This window comes from Rissa tridactyla, chromosome 13 (genome assembly GCF_028500815.1).
Source record: "Rissa tridactyla isolate bRisTri1 chromosome 13, bRisTri1.patW.cur.20221130, whole genome shotgun sequence".
Taxonomy (NCBI): Eukaryota; Metazoa; Chordata; class Aves; order Charadriiformes; family Laridae; genus Rissa; species Rissa tridactyla.
Genome location: NC_071478.1, coordinates 12,747,055 through 12,769,576, shown reverse-complemented (window position 1 = coordinate 12,769,576; position 22,522 = coordinate 12,747,055). Strand labels below are relative to the sequence as shown.

At 38.4% G+C, this 22,522-nt stretch overlaps 1 protein-coding gene across 2 annotated transcripts in view; it reads right to left on the bottom strand.

Annotated features, from left to right (window-relative positions):
• Window positions 1-22,522, bottom strand: part of CIT (citron rho-interacting serine/threonine kinase) — a 141,098-nt gene that overhangs the window by 39,071 nt on the left and 79,505 nt on the right. Inside the window, exons 16-24 of one of the 2 annotated variants that reach the window (XM_054219220.1) lie at window positions 16,170-16,350; window positions 8,836-8,941; window positions 7,835-7,978; window positions 6,382-6,501; window positions 2,616-2,786; window positions 2,309-2,362; window positions 1,846-1,899; window positions 565-705; window positions 66-191 (exon numbers count right to left, since the gene is read on the bottom strand). In XM_054219220.1, the coding sequence (XP_054075195.1) occupies window positions 66-191; window positions 565-705; window positions 1,846-1,899; window positions 2,309-2,362; window positions 2,616-2,786; window positions 6,382-6,501; window positions 7,835-7,978; window positions 8,836-8,941; window positions 16,170-16,350 (1,097 nt within the window). Of the gene's footprint in view, window positions 1-65; window positions 192-564; window positions 706-1,845; window positions 1,900-2,308; window positions 2,369-2,615; window positions 2,787-6,381; window positions 6,502-7,834; window positions 7,979-8,835; window positions 8,942-16,169; window positions 16,351-22,522 lie in introns of both variants that reach the window. The other variant, XM_054219219.1, reaches the window with a different exon arrangement.

The window sequence follows — 22,522 nt, the reverse complement described above, 5'->3', positions numbered from 1 at the left end:
CGTTCCTTTCCTACCCCTTTCTTACAAACTCTTACCCTTTATCTTTCATTTTCACCTCTGCTCACCAGAATTTTTTCTGCCATCTGTTGAATCTGTTGAGATTTAGTTTGAATATCTTCCTTTAGACGGTTTTCTCTCCGTTCCACAGTCTCTAGTCTCTTCACCTGGTTCTCCAGAGAATGGCGCCGTTCCTGTAGAGCAATTATTAACTGCCATTTAGGCTAACCGACTCTGCATTATCACAAAGCAATGAGTAGTTTCTAGAAAAAGTCATCTGAAGCAGTCAATATATGCTTGTCTTTTATATTTGAAATCCTCATCATGCCTCAAATCCCTTATGCTAACCACATGTCCTTATTGACTCCTCACTGAAAATAAAAAACCTCTTGGTTTTCTTCAAAGAAATACGTGCTTTTTAATTAAAAATGGATTAATGTCTAACATCACTTTCCTATGACTAGTTACTACAGGAATACAAGCTATTCAGAGTCATACAGATAAGGGTTCCTAAACTGAGACACATTCCAATAACTAATTTACTCTAGATAGACATGCTCCACTCACCTCCGCTTCGAGCAATTTCTTCTTCATGCTTTCATTAGAGTCTTCCCGATTCTGCAGTTTCTCTAACTCCTTCTCAGCTCTTTCCTTTGCTTGACGGATATTCTGAAGAAGCTCAGTTGCCTCTGAGCTAGCTTTCACAGCCTAAAGGTCCAAGCGGGGCGGGGGGTAAGGTATTATAAGAAAAATACACTCACAAAAACTCGGTATTTGAAAAGTTCATAACCTCAAGATGGTCAACTTTCTGAATAAAATTGCTACACAACTTTGGCCTAGCGGTCTAAAATTATGACCACCTCCAAACATGTGCAGGAACATACAAATTCTAACTTCTGTTACAGAATTCTTTTCTGTTTCACAAAAAAAATGAAAATCCAAGAAATCTACACGTTTGTCTTGCTATACTGCAAGTTTCTAATCATCTCTATGTACTGAAAGTTCACGGAAAGAGCTCACAAAATACTCTAACTAAAATAACCTGCTGGCCTACAGATAATTCCTTAGAATTAATGAAAAGAGAAAAGGGGAGGGGAGATTAAAACATGACTGTTCTGAAATATTAGAAGTACTATTTCTACATAATTTTGGCCTCCTATTCATATTCTAGATCACTAACCCTTGAAAAAGCCATCTCTCAGCCGGTGCCAAGTTTGAAAAGCTCTCTCAGTGGACTATTATGACCACCCCTTACTTTGCTGCTGAAAGATCCCAATAAGAGAAGTTCCCCTACTGTTCTTACAGTCCTGATAAGTGACAGGCTGACCACGGCTGCAAACATTAGATATTATGTACTTCCTTCAGCAAACATTGCAAAGGTATTTTAATTCTGTTGTGAACCCTTATCATTCAACATTTTTACTGTGAATAACTGAACTGGAAAGTGATTTTGCAATTAAAACCGAGTATACTGAGAGACTAAATTAAGCCAAATATGTATTTTACTAGTGAGTTAAAAATATCTGAACCCTGTCTTCGGAAGCAAGGGACCAGTGTATTGCATACGGCGTGCCCAAACTGGCCTTTTAAATTAGAATTTCTCTACGCTACTCCAGTTCTGACTCAGCTTCATTTGTAAAAATAAACACTGTTGACATGTCTCAAGAGCCGAAAGCATATTGAGAACACCAATGATTTCAGATACCAGTTCCCACCCCCTTTTCCTTATCATCACCCATGCTATGACTAATACTATTTTTGAGGATCAAACAAAGTGCATCCCTCCTCTGCATTAAGGTTTCACTGGAAAATCTCGTGGAAAACTCACTTTCACCACCCAGACATTACCTTTGTCAGCTTTTCCTGCAGCTCCTGGATTTTGGCCTGCTGCTCTGTATTGATCTACAGTTAAATGAAAAGAGGGGGGCAAAGAGTTTCATAAAAAAAACAAAAAGGAAAACATGCTCTCTCCATACTTATTTTAATTTGCTTCCAAAAAAACTTTGTTTCTCCCTATAAATTCCAACACACCAAAATGCTCCTTGGCAAATCTACTCCCATTTTACTAACTTCTGGTTGGTTTCATATTTTGGCCACCAAGTAGATTGTTCAGTGTAACAATACTCAGAATTCTTTTTATTTTTTTATTTGCTATTTTTTATTTATAAAGAAAACCGTTATGTATCACTAACCTAACTCCAAACTCAGATTACACATAATGGCCTGTCCTTGCCTAGCTTCTGAACACAATCCATTAACAACAGGATATCCAGACCCAGGAAGCAAACTCCAGGACATAGAAGTAGCATACCTTCTCCAATTTGCAATACAACTCTCCCGATTCATTTTTTCCTTGATCTTTAACCTGTAACTTAAATATAAAATATATAAAAGTCTCAGGAAAAGTTGTAGTACACTCATCACCTCATGCAATTTAAACACAAGTAGTTACACAAAACATAAGTTACGTTATTTGCATGTACAATTGAAGACGTTTTGTATCGGTTGTACAAACGATGCTAATCTTTTGAGGACACACACACAACTTGTGTGTGTGTGTGTGTGTGTGAAACAGCACTAGAAATTCAAGCCCGCCTCTCCCATGAAGCCTAAACTACCTTTTGCAATTTGTTGTGACATTCCGTAGCTTTACGTTTGAATTCTTCAGCTGCCAGTCGTGACTCTCTCAACTCCGATTCATAAAGATCACTACGCCTGCGAGCTGAAATAAGATCCTCTTCTAATTGATTCATCATCAACCTCATTTCTTCTACTTGAGCTTGATACTCCTGTAGTTGTGGTGGAAGGAAAAGGTACCACATTTTAGAGGCAAAAGGGGAAATAATTGGAGCCGCTGATCCCAGAATACTGACTGCAGGCAAGAGGAGCATTTAAGAACATGTGGAAGAAAACTAACACACAAAATAAAACAATAAAAGCTAAATAAAATAACATATCCAGGGTATTCTGGTTTCAGTCTTGACAATTTCGAGTCAACACCTCAGAAAAGTCAAAACACTGCCTTTTTGAGAGTGGCTTCACTGCAGAAACACAGACATACATCTACATACAAATGATAAAAATTACTTACATTTCTAATTTCTGAAACAGAAATGTGCCTTTGAGTTGATGTCTCTACTAAATGCCCAGGTGCTCCCTCAAGATATATTTTCTCAGGCTGATAACATGACAATTACCACAGATCTGCACAGCTTGGGTAAAAGGAAAGAAGGAGAAGCAGAGGGGTAGCATACTGTGGCTTCTAGCCATCAGTTATTTTCTCTTGACAGAGTTAAAAAGAATCCTATTCCTATGTATGGGAGACAACCTAAAATCAAATATTAACTTACAAAAAAATGCCTAAAAATTACATTGCCAATAGAAGATATTTGCTCTTATTTGCCAAATAGAAGATATATAGGCAGAAATAAGGCCCTACAAGATAGGGCATTTGGATGGGGAAGGTGGGAGAAGAAAAGAACATTTGAATTGACTATCTCAATGGCACTGGGTATTCAAACTGAGACTAGCTCGTGAGATTGCTTCTTGTATCCTCACTGGAAAAAAAGAATTTAATTACGTTTATGTAGCATTCATTAAGTCCTGTAAGAATATATTTTATAAAATTACTCTAAACAAAAAGAGTCCCCCAAAAAACCCCAAAAAAGTATTTTTTATGAAGCTGAGAACGAGTAGAAAACCTGCACATCAAGAGCTAGCAAAAAAGATTATGAAGGACTGACAGTGGGGGAGTCTATCTTTCTTTCCATTTTAATATCTTACAATATGCCTGACTACCCCCATATTCAAAAGAGTAACTGTCTCATGACAAAATCAAGTTTGTCATCGCTCCTTCCAACCAGCTGCTGTCTTTAGTTAGACAAGTGATTGCATGAACACTGACCCTAATGTCAGCCTGTGATTCTCAAGCAACGTGGAGAGCTTATGCTGATATTTAAAGAAGCTGGGCCTTTAACAGATTGCTTTACTATCCGTTATAGGCAGCAGGGCAGAATGGCTCTTTGGTTTGTAATCCCCAAATTGGTTCTCCAGTTTGTAGGGCAGACAGGGGGACCTACTCTCTTCTTTTCAGTTGGTTTCTCTACGGATGATCTTGTTTTCTTGCTGAAAAGAATTAGAGCCTTTTTATAATACGTGAGCATACATTAACTCAAATATTTGTTTCATACAAAGATGTTTGTGAATAAAAAAGGCAGAACGGTTTGAAGGAATACATGTTCTGCTCAGAAATCATAATTTGTTAAGACTTCCTAAAATACTTGGCTTTTATATCAGCAAACACTTGACCAAAGAATCACAGGTATGACTACAGTTGCCACTGTGAAAATTAGTATTTGGGAAGGCAGGAGAACAGGGAAGGAGAAAAGAAGAAGAGGAGATAATTAGTAATTTTCAGTTTTTTCTTGTTTCTTGACATTTGCAAGACTGTCTTTGAATAAATCTCACGGTCAGGTCAGAGGAACAGGCCACATCACTCAAGGTGACCCAGAACAATACCTGTCACGTATGCATTTGTCATAGTTTTAAAACTGTCAAGATGTACTTAATAGTATATTAATGGACAGGCAAAGCTCAGGGCATATACCTGAAGCAAATCACATCAGGGTAGCTGCATACAAATGAGCAGGCCTTTTGAAAAAACATAGATTCTGATTTTTGCAAGTTCATCCATTCATATGGGTCTTCATCAAGTAATGACCAGAACGCAGATTTAGTTAAAAAAACCAACCAACCAAAAAACAAACAAACAAACAAAAACAGAAAAACTGAAACCCAAACAAAAAGCAAACACACACCCCAAACAAAGAAGCCCACAAACCCACCACGGTCTTCTATTCAAGTACCTGGGGTTAAATTGAACCTACAGCCTTGCCCTGAAAATACCAAATGCCTAATTATTGGGTTTTGAAGATTCTGATTGGCTGCTAATTTTACTGGCTCTCTCTCAAGTTTCATGTTTTCAACAGCAAAACTCTAAGTGACTCTTCCATCTCACCTCCCAGTTCCGTCTGACTTAAAAATAATGATCCAAGTCTTCAATGGCTCAGGCCCACTTGCTGGAATGAGTCAGCAAAAACTTCTCTGCATATTTTGTTGCACTGTTCTTGCACATGGGTTTCAGGTAGCTCAGAAACCCCCGCCCCAGATCTGAAAGTCGGCAGGACATTACAGATCCATTTGTTGACCTAAGCAGCATTTTTACGTCCTTGTGAATCTTCACAAGCCAAATTAAAAGACTCTGGGACAAAATATTTGATTACAAATTACTTGCATTATTTTTCCTCTGTTACATGCGTCTGTACTGCCTAAGAATCTATTGATATTTATCATTGCCAAAAAATGTTCCACATTTCAGTACCTAAAGCAACTTTGCTACCAAAACACAGAGTACAGAGTTTTATATCCCTTGTATTACATAAAAGAACAATCCAGAAAAATGCTGTAGAGAAGTCTATGGAGGCCTGCTACATCCAGAGGGTTGTTTTTGCATTTCATTACTTTTTACACAAGAGCTGCTCATGTCTGGAGAATTATTACCAAGGTTTCTGGGCTTCCTTGTCTCAAACACTACGAAATTAGGCAGTTAATGTTTGTTAAGTGCTCTGAAGGTGAAAAACAACAGATAATTGCAAAGAATTGTTTGAACGCCATGGCAAATTTCAATTTCTTTTTCTCAATACAACGTGTTGCTATTAATTCATAAAACTGAATGGGTTCTGTTTTGTAGACCATTTAAAGTCCTAAAAATGTCCACATTTGTCACCATATTTTCATTTCATTTTGACATTTTTTTTCCTTATGAACAGATTAATGAATTTTCAACATTCTTCCGGTGGAAAAAATTATGAACATCTATTTGCGAAGAGGTTAAATTAGGAAAAGAACAGTTAGGCAACACAGATTCCATTTTGAAAGACAATTAAGCATTTTAAAGGTCCGGATATGAAAGAAGGGTGGGGGAACAAAACCACAAAATTAAGGTTAGCTCAGTTCTCTCCCAGGTGAAGATTCATGAACTTGTTGTGGGATTTGCATAGCTTGACCATTTATAGTGGATGGTTCATTTCTAATGCAACTCATTACTAAAGCATTGCGACATTCTCCTACGATGATTTTATAGAAAAACCACCCTCAGGACTAGGAAAAGAAAAACTCAAAGTTTGGAGTTTGTGCTTACTTGCAATATACACAAAAGTATAATTTTATTGCTTCCCATTTTGTTTAAGAAACCATATGAAAACAAGCAGATTGGGAGTCATCACAGCCTACCAACATAAAACCTAATCCTGGCAACAGAGACAGAATATGCCAAGAGTGCCTATTTGTAGATAGCCACTCTGCTCCCCGGAGAAGCAGGTATACCTGTTCTTTGATCTCTTGCAGTTTTCGGCTTTGCTCTCTGATATCGTGAAGTAGCTGTAGTGCCTTATCATCTTCCTGAGACACCTCCATCCGTGCCTGCTCCAGGCTTCGCTTTAAGCTCTGCAGAAAGCAAAATGTTCAAGACACAGTCTTCGGTTTTTCAGATGGCTGTATAATAAAGGTCTTTAGCTATACCAATGCCTCCTTGACTGCAGTGAGGCATCAAAAAAACCAACGCACCAATGATGGAACCCTAAAGAAATTCATGGCCAGTGCTGCTTCTGTCTGGATAGAAACAGCCCACATTACAAACACTGTTTACTACACTGAAATCTTAGTTCAAATCTCTACTTTGTCACATCAGGTTTAGAGACAAAAACCAAACAGAGATCACAAAAGGCATCCATTATTGACAGCATTTATCTATATTTTATCTACCACTATTAATTCACAACCTAGATACAATCCTTCAACTTCATGTTACTAACAGGCCTACTCATTTTTCTTGTTGCTGTTAAGTGAGTTAAATTCTTTAATCACCGTTAAACTTCTACAAAGAACAGAAGAGCTGCTTCTGTACCTCACCACATACCTTACCTGCAAATTTTGACAGACTAGTGGTCCTCCTATCAACTGTATATTATTCTTGAACAGAAAGATACAAACTTCATTTTATTTACCCTAGTAGCATCTGGTATAGGAAAATCACTCAGCCTTGTTTTAAGATCTGCTTCCCAACAAACCAACCCATCAGAAATGCTTTTCAATTCTCTGAAACAGAGTATTATCTGGATTTTTGTTCTTGGTGCAAGAAAGGAAACAGAATATTATATCCAACTGAAAATACTAAGAGTATTAACTAGAATGAAAAGATCCTCGCTAGCATCTTGCCAGGACAACTGAGCAGACGTTCCAGCTCCCATAAAAAATGCCAAATGATCTTTGAAGACACAGTTTTAAGGCCTCATTTTTATCTTCTATCTGAAAAATAGCACCTGTCCTAGCATCATCCCTGACGTTATGCTGGGGAACTGGATCAGTCTGAACTCAGAATACCACAGATGGAGGCAACATCATGGTTTCCTAATCCTCTTATTTATCCCTGAAGATTTCTGGCTAGGTATTGATTAGGCCCCATCCTCCTCTGGCTAAGAAACCTGCAAGAAGTCAAACTCAAGCGTGTTCTAGCACAGCCTGTGAGACAAACATCACAAATAGTTTCAGCAAGATCAGGAAAGAAGTTATTCCTGTATGTTCTAAGCACATGACCATGAAACAAAGTTTGAATCACGCAAGCCTCTGCAAACAATTCAGGGGTCCTTATTCCACAGATATCCTCTCACATATTATTTTCTCTCCATCAAGTACCCCACTGAAACCATGATGGAAGAGAAAGGCAAAGACCACCAGATTTCAAGCCTTCAGAGCTGAAACGACTGGTGTAAGGGCTCACACTGCATTCTGTGATATAGGTGGCCAGGTCCTGCTCCAGGAGGGATCGCTGGGTCTCAGAGGCTTTCAGTTCCACCTCCTTTTGGCTAAGTACAGCCTCCACCTCTGACACTCTCCGGTGCAACCGCGTCATTTCCTGCTCCATCTGCAATAAATATCAAGAGGTTATAAAGGGGGCTTCAAAAGCTTTGTTAACTGCTACTTTTAGAGCTCTGTTTGTAAGGAATTTGTCTCCAAGAGACTTCTAGCTATATTTCTCCAAATGGTGTTTAAATTCCGATACCATTGTCTCTGCTCCAGGAATGCACAGTTCTTCTTAAGGACAAGTAGTAAGTCTAAGTCACCCCATTCATTCAAGCTGCTTGTTCATATTCAGTCATTCTTCGAACCCCAGTTAGCAAAGAAGACACAATCATTTTTCACCTGACTTGCAGAGATGGATCACTTTAACCTTATCCCAAATCCATGCTGGACCAGAAGATGGTTTCCCCCCATCTCCTTGTCAGGAGCAAATGGTCAAATCCAGAAGAGAGCAGGGAGAAAAGTAATCGAACTCTCATAAAAGTCTCAAACAAGCAGTAAGTTTTAAAAGACTCCACCGGGTTCCCTTTATTGGAGCACAGCAACTGTTATAAGATGTTCACCATAACCAGTGACGTGACAACAGTTATGCAAGTAGAAGCTGATGAGTTAGGAAGAGAACCTCAGAACCGTACTGCTGTAATTGTGCGTGTGATGAAGAGGCACGGCCTGCAGGAAGAAGCAGTCGTCTATCACGCTGTTTAAAATCCAGAGCCGCTTCTTGTTAAGATAAAAGTATCTAGAGCAACAGCATGGCCTAAATTCATCTCCCTTCGTACTGGACAGGAAGCCACCTCACTGAAGGAAAAGCACTTTGCCCACCACGAGTCTGGATGATCAGCAGCATCTGACAGATCCCTGGACATACAGTGGTTGCAGGTTCCTGGAGCAATGGAGATGGCCAATCGCATAAATAAATACCTTGTGACACTTGTCCTGGGCCTCTTGGAGTTCTTTGCTCTTGAGAAGAAGTTTCTTTTCCATGGAGCTGACCTTGGCTGGAGAATCCACACTTGAAAAAACAGATCTAAAAGAGCAAAGCCAAACAGCACATGAATATAGGTAGTGGGTACAGAAATCTGCACTTATGCAGCCTTGACAAAGTCATTGGGTACTTACTGATACCAGGATAAAAGAAAGGTCCAGCAATCACCACCTAACAGCCATCATTTCTGATCAAACATACCGTAAAATCTGGTGACAGTATATCGTTATTAAATAATCCATGTGTACTTCTAGTTACAATATCAGTATTTTCCATCAGCTATGGAAATGTCAGAATGAAAAACAATAAATCACAGCAACATTTTTGCATAACTTGTAGGAATTCATAAGCGTAACAAAAACAAAGCATAAAGTCAACGTAACCATTTGGAAAGATAACAAATTTTCAGAGAACTGCTTTTTATTTTGTCCTTCATTTTTAAACAGATTTTTAAATTATCATCAAAGTACAAAAGCCCTAAAAACTTTAGCATGTAATAATCTGCACCACAGGAAGAAGCATTTAACATCCTTAGTTACCTTCTGTGAATCAAAATTAAACTGAAACTTTCCTAACCCAATTCATACGATCCCTATGAACTCAAAATCAATATCAATATGATTAGTCACACTGCAGAACTTCAGAGTTCCACTTATAAGTAATTTCTTTCGTGAGACACAACTTAACTGTACTATTCAAAACAATTTGACTCCAGAAAAACCGGGGAAAATATTTACATGTTCTTAAGCTTTCTGTCTAATTGGGACTCAACATTTAAGAAGTTTACAATTCCTGTTAGTCTAAATTCATTATAGAAAAGGATAGGAAGCCACTCAATGTTTTGGGGCATATTTTTAGTCTTTGCAGTTTTAAATATGTAATTTGCAACCAAAAAATTAAGTACACGCATCAAAACATAATTTTAAAAAATCACATTCTCCCTCGCATAAAATGATTCAAACTAGATATTTAAGCAGTTAATGATGGAACCAGTGTTAACTGATAGATGAAAACGCCAAAGTACAATGAAGGTGCTAATAAAAGATCATACAGTCTGCCCACACATTGCTTTCTGCTTCTCCTGGCCACAGTTTGGTATGCAGCCAGTTATCCCCATGGAGAGAAATGAGCTTTGAGCAGCTCTCTGCATATAGCCATACACCCACACACAGCAGCACAGTCTCTTCTTAACACCAAGGAAAGTTTGATTCCATCACCACCATTTTCTGAGAAAAATCTATTCCTTAATCCAAATAGACATGTAGGATAGTCACCAAAAAAAAAAAGAGACACGGGTTTTTATGAAAATGCTGCAGCAACATATATTCATCAAAATCGATCTTCAGTACCACCATCTCAAGCAGTCATTAGGAAACACTGTTTTGATATTAGCAAACAAACATAGCAAAATCCACCAATTCTGCCTTGAAAGGACAAATATTAATATTTCTTCAGGAACCGGATGTGGAAAAACTTGGAAGAAAGAATCCTGCATGTCAGCATTACAGATATGATCAGAACATAATAAAAAACAAATGTTAAAAGTGATTTCCTTTAGTCCTGGTCCAATCAATCTGATCCATTAGATTATCATATTTAAAATTCAATTTATAAAGCACGTCTATACTCCTACAGAGAAAAGGCAACCATCTGAGAAAGATGCATATTAAATCCCATAACAGCTGGGTGTACAAACAAGGCTAAAAATGAATAGTTGAGAAAAGCAGTCTAAAAATACAAATTAAAGCTCACATTAACTAAAAAAGACACGAAGGAATCTGCTTTAAAATGTTAATCAAATATATGTAAATAGCTGCAAATGTGTACTGAGATACGTACTGAGTCTGAAAATCTTTTTATAATAAAAATTCAGCTTTACAGGTCTGAACTGTACTGGCTAAAGCAATTATTTTCTTTTTTTTTTTTTAATTATAGTTTCAACATTAGCCATCACCTTTTTACTTTTCTTCTTTTCAAATCTGAGGCATTACCTAAGAAAACTCTAGCCAGTTCCCACAGACCTGCTTTTATTTGCTCCTTCTATTTCACCTCCCCAGCGGGGCTCATTTTATTTTTTATTTTTGCCTATTTATTTTATTTGCTATTAAAAGAACCAGAGCCTAATATCCCAGCCACCATTTTGCATTTCAAAAATTTCTCCTAGCCAGCCAGCTTAGAGCATCCATCTGCACTGCAACCCTGGAAGTAACAGGACAGCTTCAGGCAAGAGGATACCGAGCTCTGCACAGCCGCCTTGTTCAGCCAGGAGGGATGGGACGGGACGGAGCACAGGAGACTCCCACCGAGCAAGGTTTCAATTTCATTAGGTGACTGTAGAGGGAGCTGCTCCTCAGGGCTGGTGTCAGTTTTGTAAGGAAAGAGAAGGCTACAAACTAGAACTACAATCTTTCTTCCTCGTCCCTGTCCAAAGGGAGGAAGAAATTCCTTAAAAATATATGTGCTGGTGACACGATGATTCTCCTGCCATGGAAAGAGCACATCTTATCCCCAAGGGAAGCTGATTTCAGTTAGCCCTCGACACACAGTTTTTAAGAGACATCCTTTCCCAGTAATGCTTTCCTGTGTACAAATTATATTACAACAACTTCATGAACATCCATACAACCTTCAAAGTATCAGAAAGGGGGCAGACAGAGGAAATCAAGAGAAATGGAATACCGACTAATCTAATAAGCCTTGTCATGGTGATATAAGCTCTCATCACAGCATGACAAGGTGGAAAATACCCACAGTGCTGGGGCACTTATATTCTTCCTCAGTCAGCATCATCTCAGAAATTAAACACACTCAATCCAACATCAAAAGCCATGATGCAAAGCTATCGTTCAGCTTGGTACCGTCGCAGAATATTTCATTTAGTTAACTGCTACATCTGGATCAATTCTCTTAGCACAACAGAGCAGTTTCTGCTGTTTCCTCTGAAGTGTGAAAAAAAGATTAACAAAAGGTAACCAACATACATCAACAAGAAAATTCCAATAAAAGATAAAAAAATACCCCAAAGCCAAGCCCATAGTACCAAGCACTGATAGCACTAGCTGTGCCAATTTACTTTCAGAAGAAGCACTGCCTGTGTGACTAAAAACCAAGTTAACTTACAGCTGACTAGCTGGTGATTTCACAGCTAGATCAGCAACAGCCTCAACCAGCAGAATTATCAGAAATGGTGCTAACTGTGGAAAAGCTCCTCCAGTCTTAATGTGGCTGAGATGAAGAAGAAAAAAGTGTTAGTATAGGAAAAGCTATATGATTCTGAGGTATTGAATTTGTATCTTAACCTCTCTTGTGCATCATACCTCATACCTTCCTTTGTCCTTTTATGCTGCTCATAAACCCCCAACTCACCTGTGCTTCTGCCTTCTCACAACGATTAACACCATCTGTCCTAATCCTGGCCCCCACACAACATGCCTATAATCTCATCCCCCGTCCCTCATGCTCTATTCTTTTTAGCATTATACTCATCTGTACCTTCCGCCCCCTCGTAAATGCTTGCTCAGGCCTAAAAAAAAACCAACCAAAAACAAACAGTGATACCATCAATCTGTGAATAGAGCTAGCTGAAGCAAAGCATATTTTTGGTATGTTCATCCTCTGCTTCCTCTTTAATCTATCTTTGGTGAAAGAGTTTACCAGAACCCGACAAACTGTTGGAAGAAAGCCGTAGTCCTTCTTTTTGGAAGAATGGCACATTTTAACTCTCAGTATTTTATAATGACAATCATGAATTCTTGTCAAATTTTAAAGTAATAATAATTTTTTAAAATCTTGAAAAATACCATTCCTTAGGAACTTACAGAAAAGATTTCGACCATCTACCAAAGCCTCACAGGCCAAAATTCAAGAATTACTAGGATTACATCTATTACATGCTGATAAATAATTTAAAAAACCCTAATACCACCAACTGAGATTTGGTACTAGTCGCACTGTCAGCCTTGCCTGTGAATATCTCTCTAGGTTCTGGTTTAGCAAGTATTTTGTATTAACCTAAATTTTGTATCATAAGTAGTCAGGCTGCTTTAGGTCCTTACTCCAGTCTAAGAGAGGACCCGAGGCAGGCAAAAAATTATATTATAAGCAATTTTTTCAATTAGGTATTTATTTTTATTAGATATTTTGGTATATTTGGTTAGCCCTAGATTTATAATGTATTTATCTTATGCCTTAGGGCTTCTTGCTAGTCACCTGCAAAGGACAAGAAGAATTTTTTTTTCACCACTTGATGCATATTTCTGGCATCTAAGGGTTTTTCTCATTTGTTCTAAGCACTGGAGATCAGCCACAGTTAGGGACAGGAAGCAAGGTGGGGCTGGCTTTTAATGGAATTAAACTCTCAGTCGCCTGTTATCTTGTCACAGTCACACGCTCGCAGCCAAACCTGCGGCCAGATTTGCAGTCAGACAGGCATTTCTCCCCCAAATCAAGGATTCAGAGGCCATGATGGGAGAAGGAGTTAGCTGGTCCTTCCCTGCAGCCTGATCCCAGTTCTTAGAATCATATAGGAGATTTACTTAACAAACCTATGACATAAGCAATGCCCTTGATTTCTCCTGATTGCTTCCTACAACACATCATTGTCATGCCTTTCCCTCTTTTGTTAGATCTCACATGTGTTACAGGGTCACAAATGCTTCCCAAAACTTCCCATGATATGGGGCAACATACAGAACATTTTCATTCAGTGGACCCTTCTAAACAACACACCGGCTATATAATTTCTGGCAACAGGTCTAAGTGACTTAGGTGAATCCTTCTAAACCTAAGTGGTTGGGAGAAAGAGAAGAATGGAAAAGAGAACTTCTTTTATCCTTCTTCTGTGCAATTTTTTGAACTGTTCTTTCTCCAAAGAATTTGAAATTCCTAGCTCAGCTATGGCTTCTTACTGACCACTGAACAAGGGCAAGAGTATAACCCTAATTTCAGAGCTTGAAGCCCTCAAATTAAAAAGCAATGAAAGTTTCAAGGACTATGTTAATGGCACTCTGCAGTTGCCTGGCCTAACTGTGAGCAGCACTAGAGGCATTAGAGCTCTCATGCTGCAGACACAGGAAAACAGATCTGCATCACTTAGCAACCGTAAGGGTTAGACTTTCGGAGGAAAGATTTTAAGAAGAAAAATTCTGGACTGATAAACTTGAGTATCTAGGACGTTCCAGAGGAGACATCCCAAGATTCACAACAGATAAGCCTACCCCCCCATTTACTGTTCTCTTCTCCATCTAGAATTTGATATTCAAGCTACTGTGGACCGAAACAGTACTTTATTTCCTCAAGTTAAAACATGCGCCACACAGTATTTCATACGTAAGAAGTTATCTTTATGACCCAGTGTTGCAGCGATATTGAGAATAAACTAGTCACTGCATTATTTAAATACAGATATTTTCAAGTCTCCGCACTCTTTGCGATATTTAAATCCCCTTCTTAGAACAAAATGCAAGTATTTACTGCTAAAAATATCGAAGTGCATTTATCGAGTTCTCATTCAAAAAAGGAAACCACTAAGATCTACTTAATTTTCCCCCAAATAATTTTAATGTAAGTACATAATGTCTTTCTGTTCCAGCTCAGGATGAAACAGGCCACATCAAGCAGAAATTTTACTTCATTCAAAATTTCTCCAGAGCACATTAACCTCTATTTGCCGTATCCCTTCTCACCTATTACCAAAATTCAAATATAACTTCAATAACTACCTCCACAAAGAAAGCATATCAATCCATCTGCTATATGAATGTTACTTTTCAGCCTTCAACCTCCTGCACAGTTACACCACTGCTCCTGAGACTTTACCTCACGCTCCTCTTCAGTTCCAGTCCTGGGCCCCAATTACATTTACATTTTTACCATCCACCTATGGTCACTGTTGAGCCTCTTCTGACTGTTACATGAATGATCATGTAGCCTTGACAGACAGATTGCAGTTCCCCAGGCAGAAAAGATAACACCGTAAGTTATTTCACTTCTAAATCAAGATAGATTTTAACCCCAGGTATCTACAGATATAACATTCCATTTTTCTAATTCTGCTAATAATATTAGATCATTTCACCAAAATAATACTTTTTTGGTTGCTATGTCCTCTCCCTTCCTTCCTCTTTTGTCATAAAAGCAACTCAGCTGAGGAGGGACAATCAAAGATTCCCTTTTTATTACTGGCACAACCATCACATAACCTTGATTTACGGTGTGGGCAAGATCAAAGATGTCAAGAGAATCACCAGATTTGGTTACACGCTTACCGCAGAGCAATTATCACAACCAATATGACAAAAAAAAAAAAAAAAAGAAAACAATTAGACAGATTGACAACGAAGTCCCTTAAGGGAACTCACTAGCAGCAACGAACGATGGTTGACATGAAAACACAGCGCCTTAGTGCATTGAGTCAGTAACCCAGCTAAAGCCATTGCATTCCTGAGAGGCCTCATGATACTGAGGTAAGGACTTCTCAACTTAACGTACTGCACTAATACTTTCTGATGACAGAGCTATTGAGAAACTAACCACCCACCACACCAAATGGTTTATACCATACTATTTATATGCTGCTTTTTCACCGACTCCATTCTCTTTCTTTCTTTCAATTGAAAACCATTTTTTCTAGATTTTTACCTCCCTCCACAAACACATACCCTGCATACTTCATCTGAATCTCCAGCTTCTTAACACACAACACAGCAATGTCCAGTCTTCATATTTAACTTGACCCAACAGCACACAGTCAGCCGTCCTGAAGCTCCTTCTCTTGTTCACTGACCCATCACTGCACATTCCCAGATTAGTGGAGCTCCATTTCTGTGGATCATCGATTCAGCCTTACACATCCCCAGCACTTGGTGCCCACTCTCTGACCCAATAAAATAACACCCCCCCTCTTTTTCCATCTCTGAACTCCTTAGTATTATCCTTCAATCAGGGATCTGCAATACCAGAAATGCAATCACCTACTGCTCTCTGGTTAACACTAACAACTAATTCAAAGTATCTGAACAACAATTTTAACAATAACTGTTTTAGAAAAGGTCATTTCATTCCCTTTCCTCCCCCTCATCCCAGAAATAATCACAGAACGGTAGGACATGCACAAGCCACAGCAGCAACAGATAAAGCCAGAATCTGGCAGCTTCCCTAAAGCAAAGTACAGGCCAGTTAAAACAGCTTTTCCCCACACACCATCCTCACTGTAACAAACCTTTGCATTTTTCCAATGGTCCTATCCACCTAAGCAATAATTCCTACTTACTCTGATCTGAGGATCCCTAATGCCTTGATGAATGAAAACCCCACAAATGGCAAATCTTCGCCGGAGAAGCCTGCTGGGTTCAACTGGCACGTAGAAGGTAAAACCCGCGAATTCTTCTCTGGTTCATCAAAATTTGAGGTGTCATCATCAGACTTGAGAGTAGGAACGAAGGGGGGAGGAGCTGGTGAAAAAAGCAAGAAGAAAAGACAAAATTCAGCTACAGTTCACTCTGCAACAGTCTCACTCATTCAGTGCTTGCAATGGCACTGCAGCTCCTGCTTTTAATCTTGCTAACACAAGCAGACTGAGCTGCTGCTCTCAAATCGTATTACAGCAACAAGAGATTAACCCTTAAGCTACCAACATGGCTACCACTCTGCAGGCAGAACGTCTCCCTCACTGACTAACCTGGCTTTTAGGTTGGGGATTTGGGATTGTTGGTTTTGGTGTGTGTTTTTTTTCAGGTTAGGGTTTTTTTTTTTTCAAACTTATACATTGAATCAAATCAAAGCACCAGGCTAAGAAAATTATTACTGTAATATAGCTAAAAGTAATTCAGTTCGGTTTGATCTGGAAAAAGAAAATGTCTCCAACCTATCCAATTAGTGACACTACATGAGAATGTAGCCTGATCCTTTGCTAGTCAGCTAAGGGATATATCTACCCTTGAATGCTACGAAGAATCTTCCCTGCATGGGCTTCTAGTCAACCGCAAACCGGTCTTTCTCCTGGAAGATTCTAATAAACTATAGCTACTAGAAGGCTAATTGGTCTTTAGGAAGGGAAGAAATATCAGAAAGATTTTATTTCTCTAAAAGAGCTTGCTAAAGATCTGAAACTCTTGTTGGGACACCACTGCAGTCTGGCTCTGATACAATCAGCTCTGAAGAGAGGTATAAATAGCAGGAATTACAATGTATTTCTTACTATAATTTCTAAATTGGTACCACTTAACTTGTTAAGCAGTTGTTTAATTTCGGCTGATTCTCTCGTGTTTGCTTCAGTTTAATTAACCAAGAGAACAAAAGAACAAGTTCTTCTCAATGATGTGCAGCACCCGAGCTACCTGCTGGCTTGGCTACGTGTGCGAAAGGAATGAATGCAAAAGCCTGCTGTGCCATTCCTACCTCATTAAATCCTGGTTTTTAAGAGTTTTATTTATTTATTTATTTCATTACTCAGGTCTTCACTCACTGCAAAACTACTAATCTCTTTTTTGCTCTATAAAGGAGACGGCTCTTCAGTCAGCAACTAGAACATAGCCCATTGTCACAAGCCGATGGAAGTGTAGTGTGCTAAAACCGTTACCATGGATCCAGTATAGATCTCCTGTAGCTGAAGGGCTGATGAGAACTGAAGAACCGGGAACAAACATCCCAACCCCTGCAGTGCAGGCTCCCTGCTCCTGGCTCCCTGCATGCTCAGAGTTTAACCCTACCTGCCTGTATTCGTGACAGATGCTGATGCTTATCTGACTGACACAGGCAGAATGAGTCACGGCTGGAGCTTGCTAGCTCCCTCTAGGTTGCCAAAGCCTTTCACAGCCCGCTTTTTAACTCTTCATTCTCTAGGAAAACGTACGCTTAAACTACCCACCGGACCAGCATTAATAGCGTCGTCCCCCCTCCCCACCCCACCCCCAATATAAAAAAATCTGCCTATATACACCGTGAAATTCCAACTACCCATGCAGGCTTTGTTAGCAGCTCCCCAAGGAGCCGTTCTGACGCTGGTCCCCAGCAGGGCAGTGAGGAGAAATTCCATGAAGCAGCTAGGATGCTGCTCACGTACAGGAGTTCCAAGTACATTAGAATGAGATAAATGGGGAAAATACACAAATTAAAAAGGTTCTGTAGTAAGCAGTTTTACTTACTGGCTCCAGAACATTTAAATTTTCTGTCAATATCATGCATTTATTAATTTCTGTTATTTTATTGGTTATAATATAAATTTAGATCCAATGTAATGCTGACATTTATGTACTGTAAACATAATTTTGGAATACAGATTGTTGATTCAGAGATGTATTATTTTAAAAATTCTTAATGTCAGGATAATGTCCAGCTACTCTTTCTTATGCTTTTAATGATTAAAACCAGAGAAGCAACAGAAAACAGTTTGTAAGTATATCATCTGTAATGCAAATATAAGCCTGAAGTTACAGTTAATTCATAGCAGAGGAAGAGAAGTTCAGGAATTAACATTTTTTCATTTAGGACCTCTGCTGAAAGAACTTTGCCCGTCCTCTTACAGGAAGGGGTGGCTGCGGGGTTTTTAACATTGTCTTTGAAGGCAGATACAGTCTATGAGGTGAAGTAACAGAGAAAACAGCAAACTATTCACTTCGTCTGTGGAAGTCTAGAATCTTTCTTAAAGAGGTAGCAAAAACCAACATAGCTGCCTTTTTATAATGAAATAACAACCCCATTATATACACCTCAGAGTCTGACAGATAGCTTCAGCTTAGGAAGAGATCTAGTGCCTTACTCCTCACCAGAAATTAGCTAAGAAGATTTTAAGAGTCATCTTCAAGCCCTTGCAATTAAAAAGAAACTCTTTCTTCTTACCAACAATAACAATTCCTAGTCAAACCACATGCTTAAAAGAAAACAGAATTTAAATATGCCTAAGATCAGCACGCACATAAAAAGATGAAAAGGACTCAATAGGGGAACAATGGATACAAAAAGGTAAAACTGAATGAGAGACCAAGCAAACCTTTGGGGCTGGTGGAAAACTAGTTTAAAGAGCACAGTGTTTTACACTACGGTTTCCTCTACTGTTTAATAAAAGATGTGAACGCAGAAGAGAAATTGTGAACACTAGATTAAATAAAGAATGAAAAAAATCATTTGCCCTGTATTTTGCTTTCACTAAAAATTAATGACTAACAGTCCAAAAACCCTGCAACTTTGCGGTATAACCTTGTTACAACATTTGTATCAAGAAATAGTAGCAACTACATAGAAAACTTAGAACAGTCATTCAACAGAAACACCTCTAGATGTTAAGTAGTTCTGAACTGTCAACCGTGACTGAAAATGAGAAGCAGAACTTCTTCAGAAGTTGCAGAAGACTGGAGAAAAGCTCACTTAGGAGTATGAGGGAATATCTTTAAGAAAAAAAAAAAAAGGCTAGAACAACTCTGTCTGATTTTGTTAATTATTTGGTAGCTTCTTCATAGTCCCTTACTGCTAAGACTAAGGAGTCCTTTGTCTGATGTCCAAAATATCTACAGAATAAACGGAGTAGTCTCGTAAAAACAAGCTAAAACTGATGAGCGATTTTGTTCTCAAATGAGGGCCACATAGTGACATAATCTCTAGTTAAATTATTATTTCTTGTTTAAAATCAGAGGCCTGTCACACAACTATAGTATTTTCAGAACAAGATGAAGACTGGTGAATGCAAATACATTGATGTGCTTATCGGTTGCTTCTTTAAATGGAAGAATCCTTTAGTAGAGGTCAAGCTAAGCCTCTGAGAACTAAATGTTCAAACCATGCCATCGCATCTGACAAGGTGAAAAATTTGCACTTTTTTCAGGCTCACCCAAAGGGGAGGCAAAACTATTACTCAAAAAGACAGTAAACCCGATGCTTCTACTCGTACAAACCGGTTGGGTATAAAGACCTCTTTTTTGGCCTCCGATATGTTACAAACGAACGTACATGTTCTGTTTACCATTTAAAGTATCTTGTAGAGAACGGCATGTTTTAAAAAAGCCAATTGCTTGCCTAGATACCTCCCCACTTGTGGAAGGATGTAACCCTCTTCCATCTGTTCCAAAGAATGACTTTCAGAGGAAAAGGGGGTGTTGTAGGTTGCTAAGTTTAAAAAAAAAGAAAAAAAAACCAAAAACCAAACCCACCACACATACACTGCAGTACTTTAACCAGTTCATCATTAAGATTAGGTAAAATGTCTCTTATGGAAAGAAGCTTTTAAAAAAAAAAAATCTGCACTAGTATGCGTATTTATGATTAGTTCAAGGAACATTGCCTTAATCGGGTCTTTTCATCCTTTCAAAATATTTTCATGCAAATTCAGAAAAGAGATACTGCATTTCCCCTGGGACAGTGAAAGACTTAACTGAAATAGGAAATTTAAAGGAAATACAGAACATTTCTTAAGAATAAAAATGTGTCTGTTCTTGATCTACAAGGTGATCTATATATACACTTTCTGAGGAAAAGCATCCACGCAGCCTTTTTAAGTAGGTTAGGCATTACTCTTCCTCAGGCTTTAACAGGCCTATTTGAGTAAAGTGCTATGGAAGAAAAATAGAAAACAGAAAGTCCAAATGAGGTAATTTAAGGATGTTTTATCTAAGACCACTTTAAATAAAGGCATTATACTAGTTCTAACCAATCTATACAACACGATCTTAACATCTTTTCTGTTCTGTCAAGGCAATGATCCAACACATACATTTCTGTTAATAAAAGTGATCCTCAAGCTGACATGAAAGTGATCTTTAGTTAGAGAAACAAGTCAACAAATTTTTCTGAAGGCAAGTATTTAAATGAAATATCACAGTGTTTAACTATAGTTAACATACTGAATGACAACTTCGGGTTCATAAGGATAAGAAAGAGTCTTGAACTTATGAAGAATGGGATTGGGGCTCCTGGCTGTTTAATAGCAGAAGACAGTCTCAAAAAAAAAAAAAAAAATCAGTCTTCAACGCTTTCTTAAGTTCTTCTGTTTGCACAAGACATTAATTCTTTTCTTCTCATATATATAGTTTCCTCATGCAAGTCCAAATATGCCATTCCTTTTTCAAGACCTCTTGAACTGCAGTTACAAAATAATTCTTAAAATTAAAGATGCTTTATGCTATACAGATATATTGCTTAGATGACAATAAAAGTCTTCCGACCATCTCAGCTAGCCTTCAGCAGGCAGATTTTTGGTTCTAAAGTAAATAGCCAATGTAATTTATGGGTTTCAGGTAAGAAAAAGTGATTAACAAAATCCCCAAATTATATAGAGTGCAACCTTGCTGCCGATAACTCAAGTATGTCATCCTCCATTCTCTACCTCTGATTTTAGATACTTATCAAGTACTCAAATAGTTCTGTTATCAACTTTACAGTTAAAATCCTGATCATTTAGCTGAAACACACATAGAAATATGTTTATTCTAGGTGAACAAATTCCAAAATATTTTCAGAAAATTCTGTCAAATAAATCGACACAATCTTTCCAAAGTTTTGGTTTGTTTTCTTTTGTTTGGGGCAGTGGGATGGTATCTGGTTTGGGGCTGGGTTTTTTTAGAAGGTTCAGAAGTCATTCAAGAGCAGAAGTCAACAAATACAGACAGCAAAATCTACAAATATGTTTTAGTATAATACTCCAAAGAAGGGGAAAATTACCAGTTGAGACCTGACCTCAGGTTTACTGGTTGGATTCTGTTTCTGTAACTTAAGGGCTGCTTCTACAGTCACATGCTACTTAAACCCAAGGAAGTTGGGAGCTTTTTTAGAGGTGACTAACTTTTGGGAAGGGGTTTACTGAAAAGTCAAGTGTTTCATAGGTTACCATAACAACAAAACATAACACTGAAAAAATCCTTAATGACATATTCTTAGCCAAAATCACTGCATTAAGAATGGTTATCCTGGAGTTCCCAGCATGATAATTTAAATACCTGCAAGGCAAGGGTACCAATTTTTTCCCTACCTTTCTCAGTCTGAAATAGAAATAACATCATTGCTTTTATAGCCTGGAGAAAAGTCTGACTGCGCTGACACAGGATTTAACAATCAAAGCATCATAGAATCATTTAGGTTGGAAAGGACCTTTAAGATCGAGTCCACCATTCCATACCTCCAAAATCTTTGACCAGATTAACTTGAGGGAGTGAGATTCTTTAGTCTAAATCCTGTGACCTCTTCCAGCACTCACTAGTTTCCTCATTTTCTCAGGCTGACATTGCTCCAGTTAAACACCACTATCAGCAGAGGTCAAGATAAGAAAGAAACCTTTAGCTTCTACGTATCCTGGGCCAAACCCGACAAGGGTTTTGAACAGAATGACAGAGATACTGCCCGGAATGAACCAGCAAATGGAGAACCACTGCAGAGAGCAAAGCAATAGGCGATACATTGAATCTGCTACCAAAAGCAAGACGACTGCTGTGTTTTGTGCTAGTTACAGTGGGGTTTTATGAAGTATGAGAAATACCAATGAAGTCAGGGGTCAAAACTGCATGAATCTTCACAGGAGGTAAGTCCAGATATTACAAGGAATGATGCAATCCACTGGCCAGCTGCAGACAAAAATGGGATTTTTAAAATCCCAAATGATTATTTCAACATTATAACAACATCAGGGCTGCCTACCAGCTT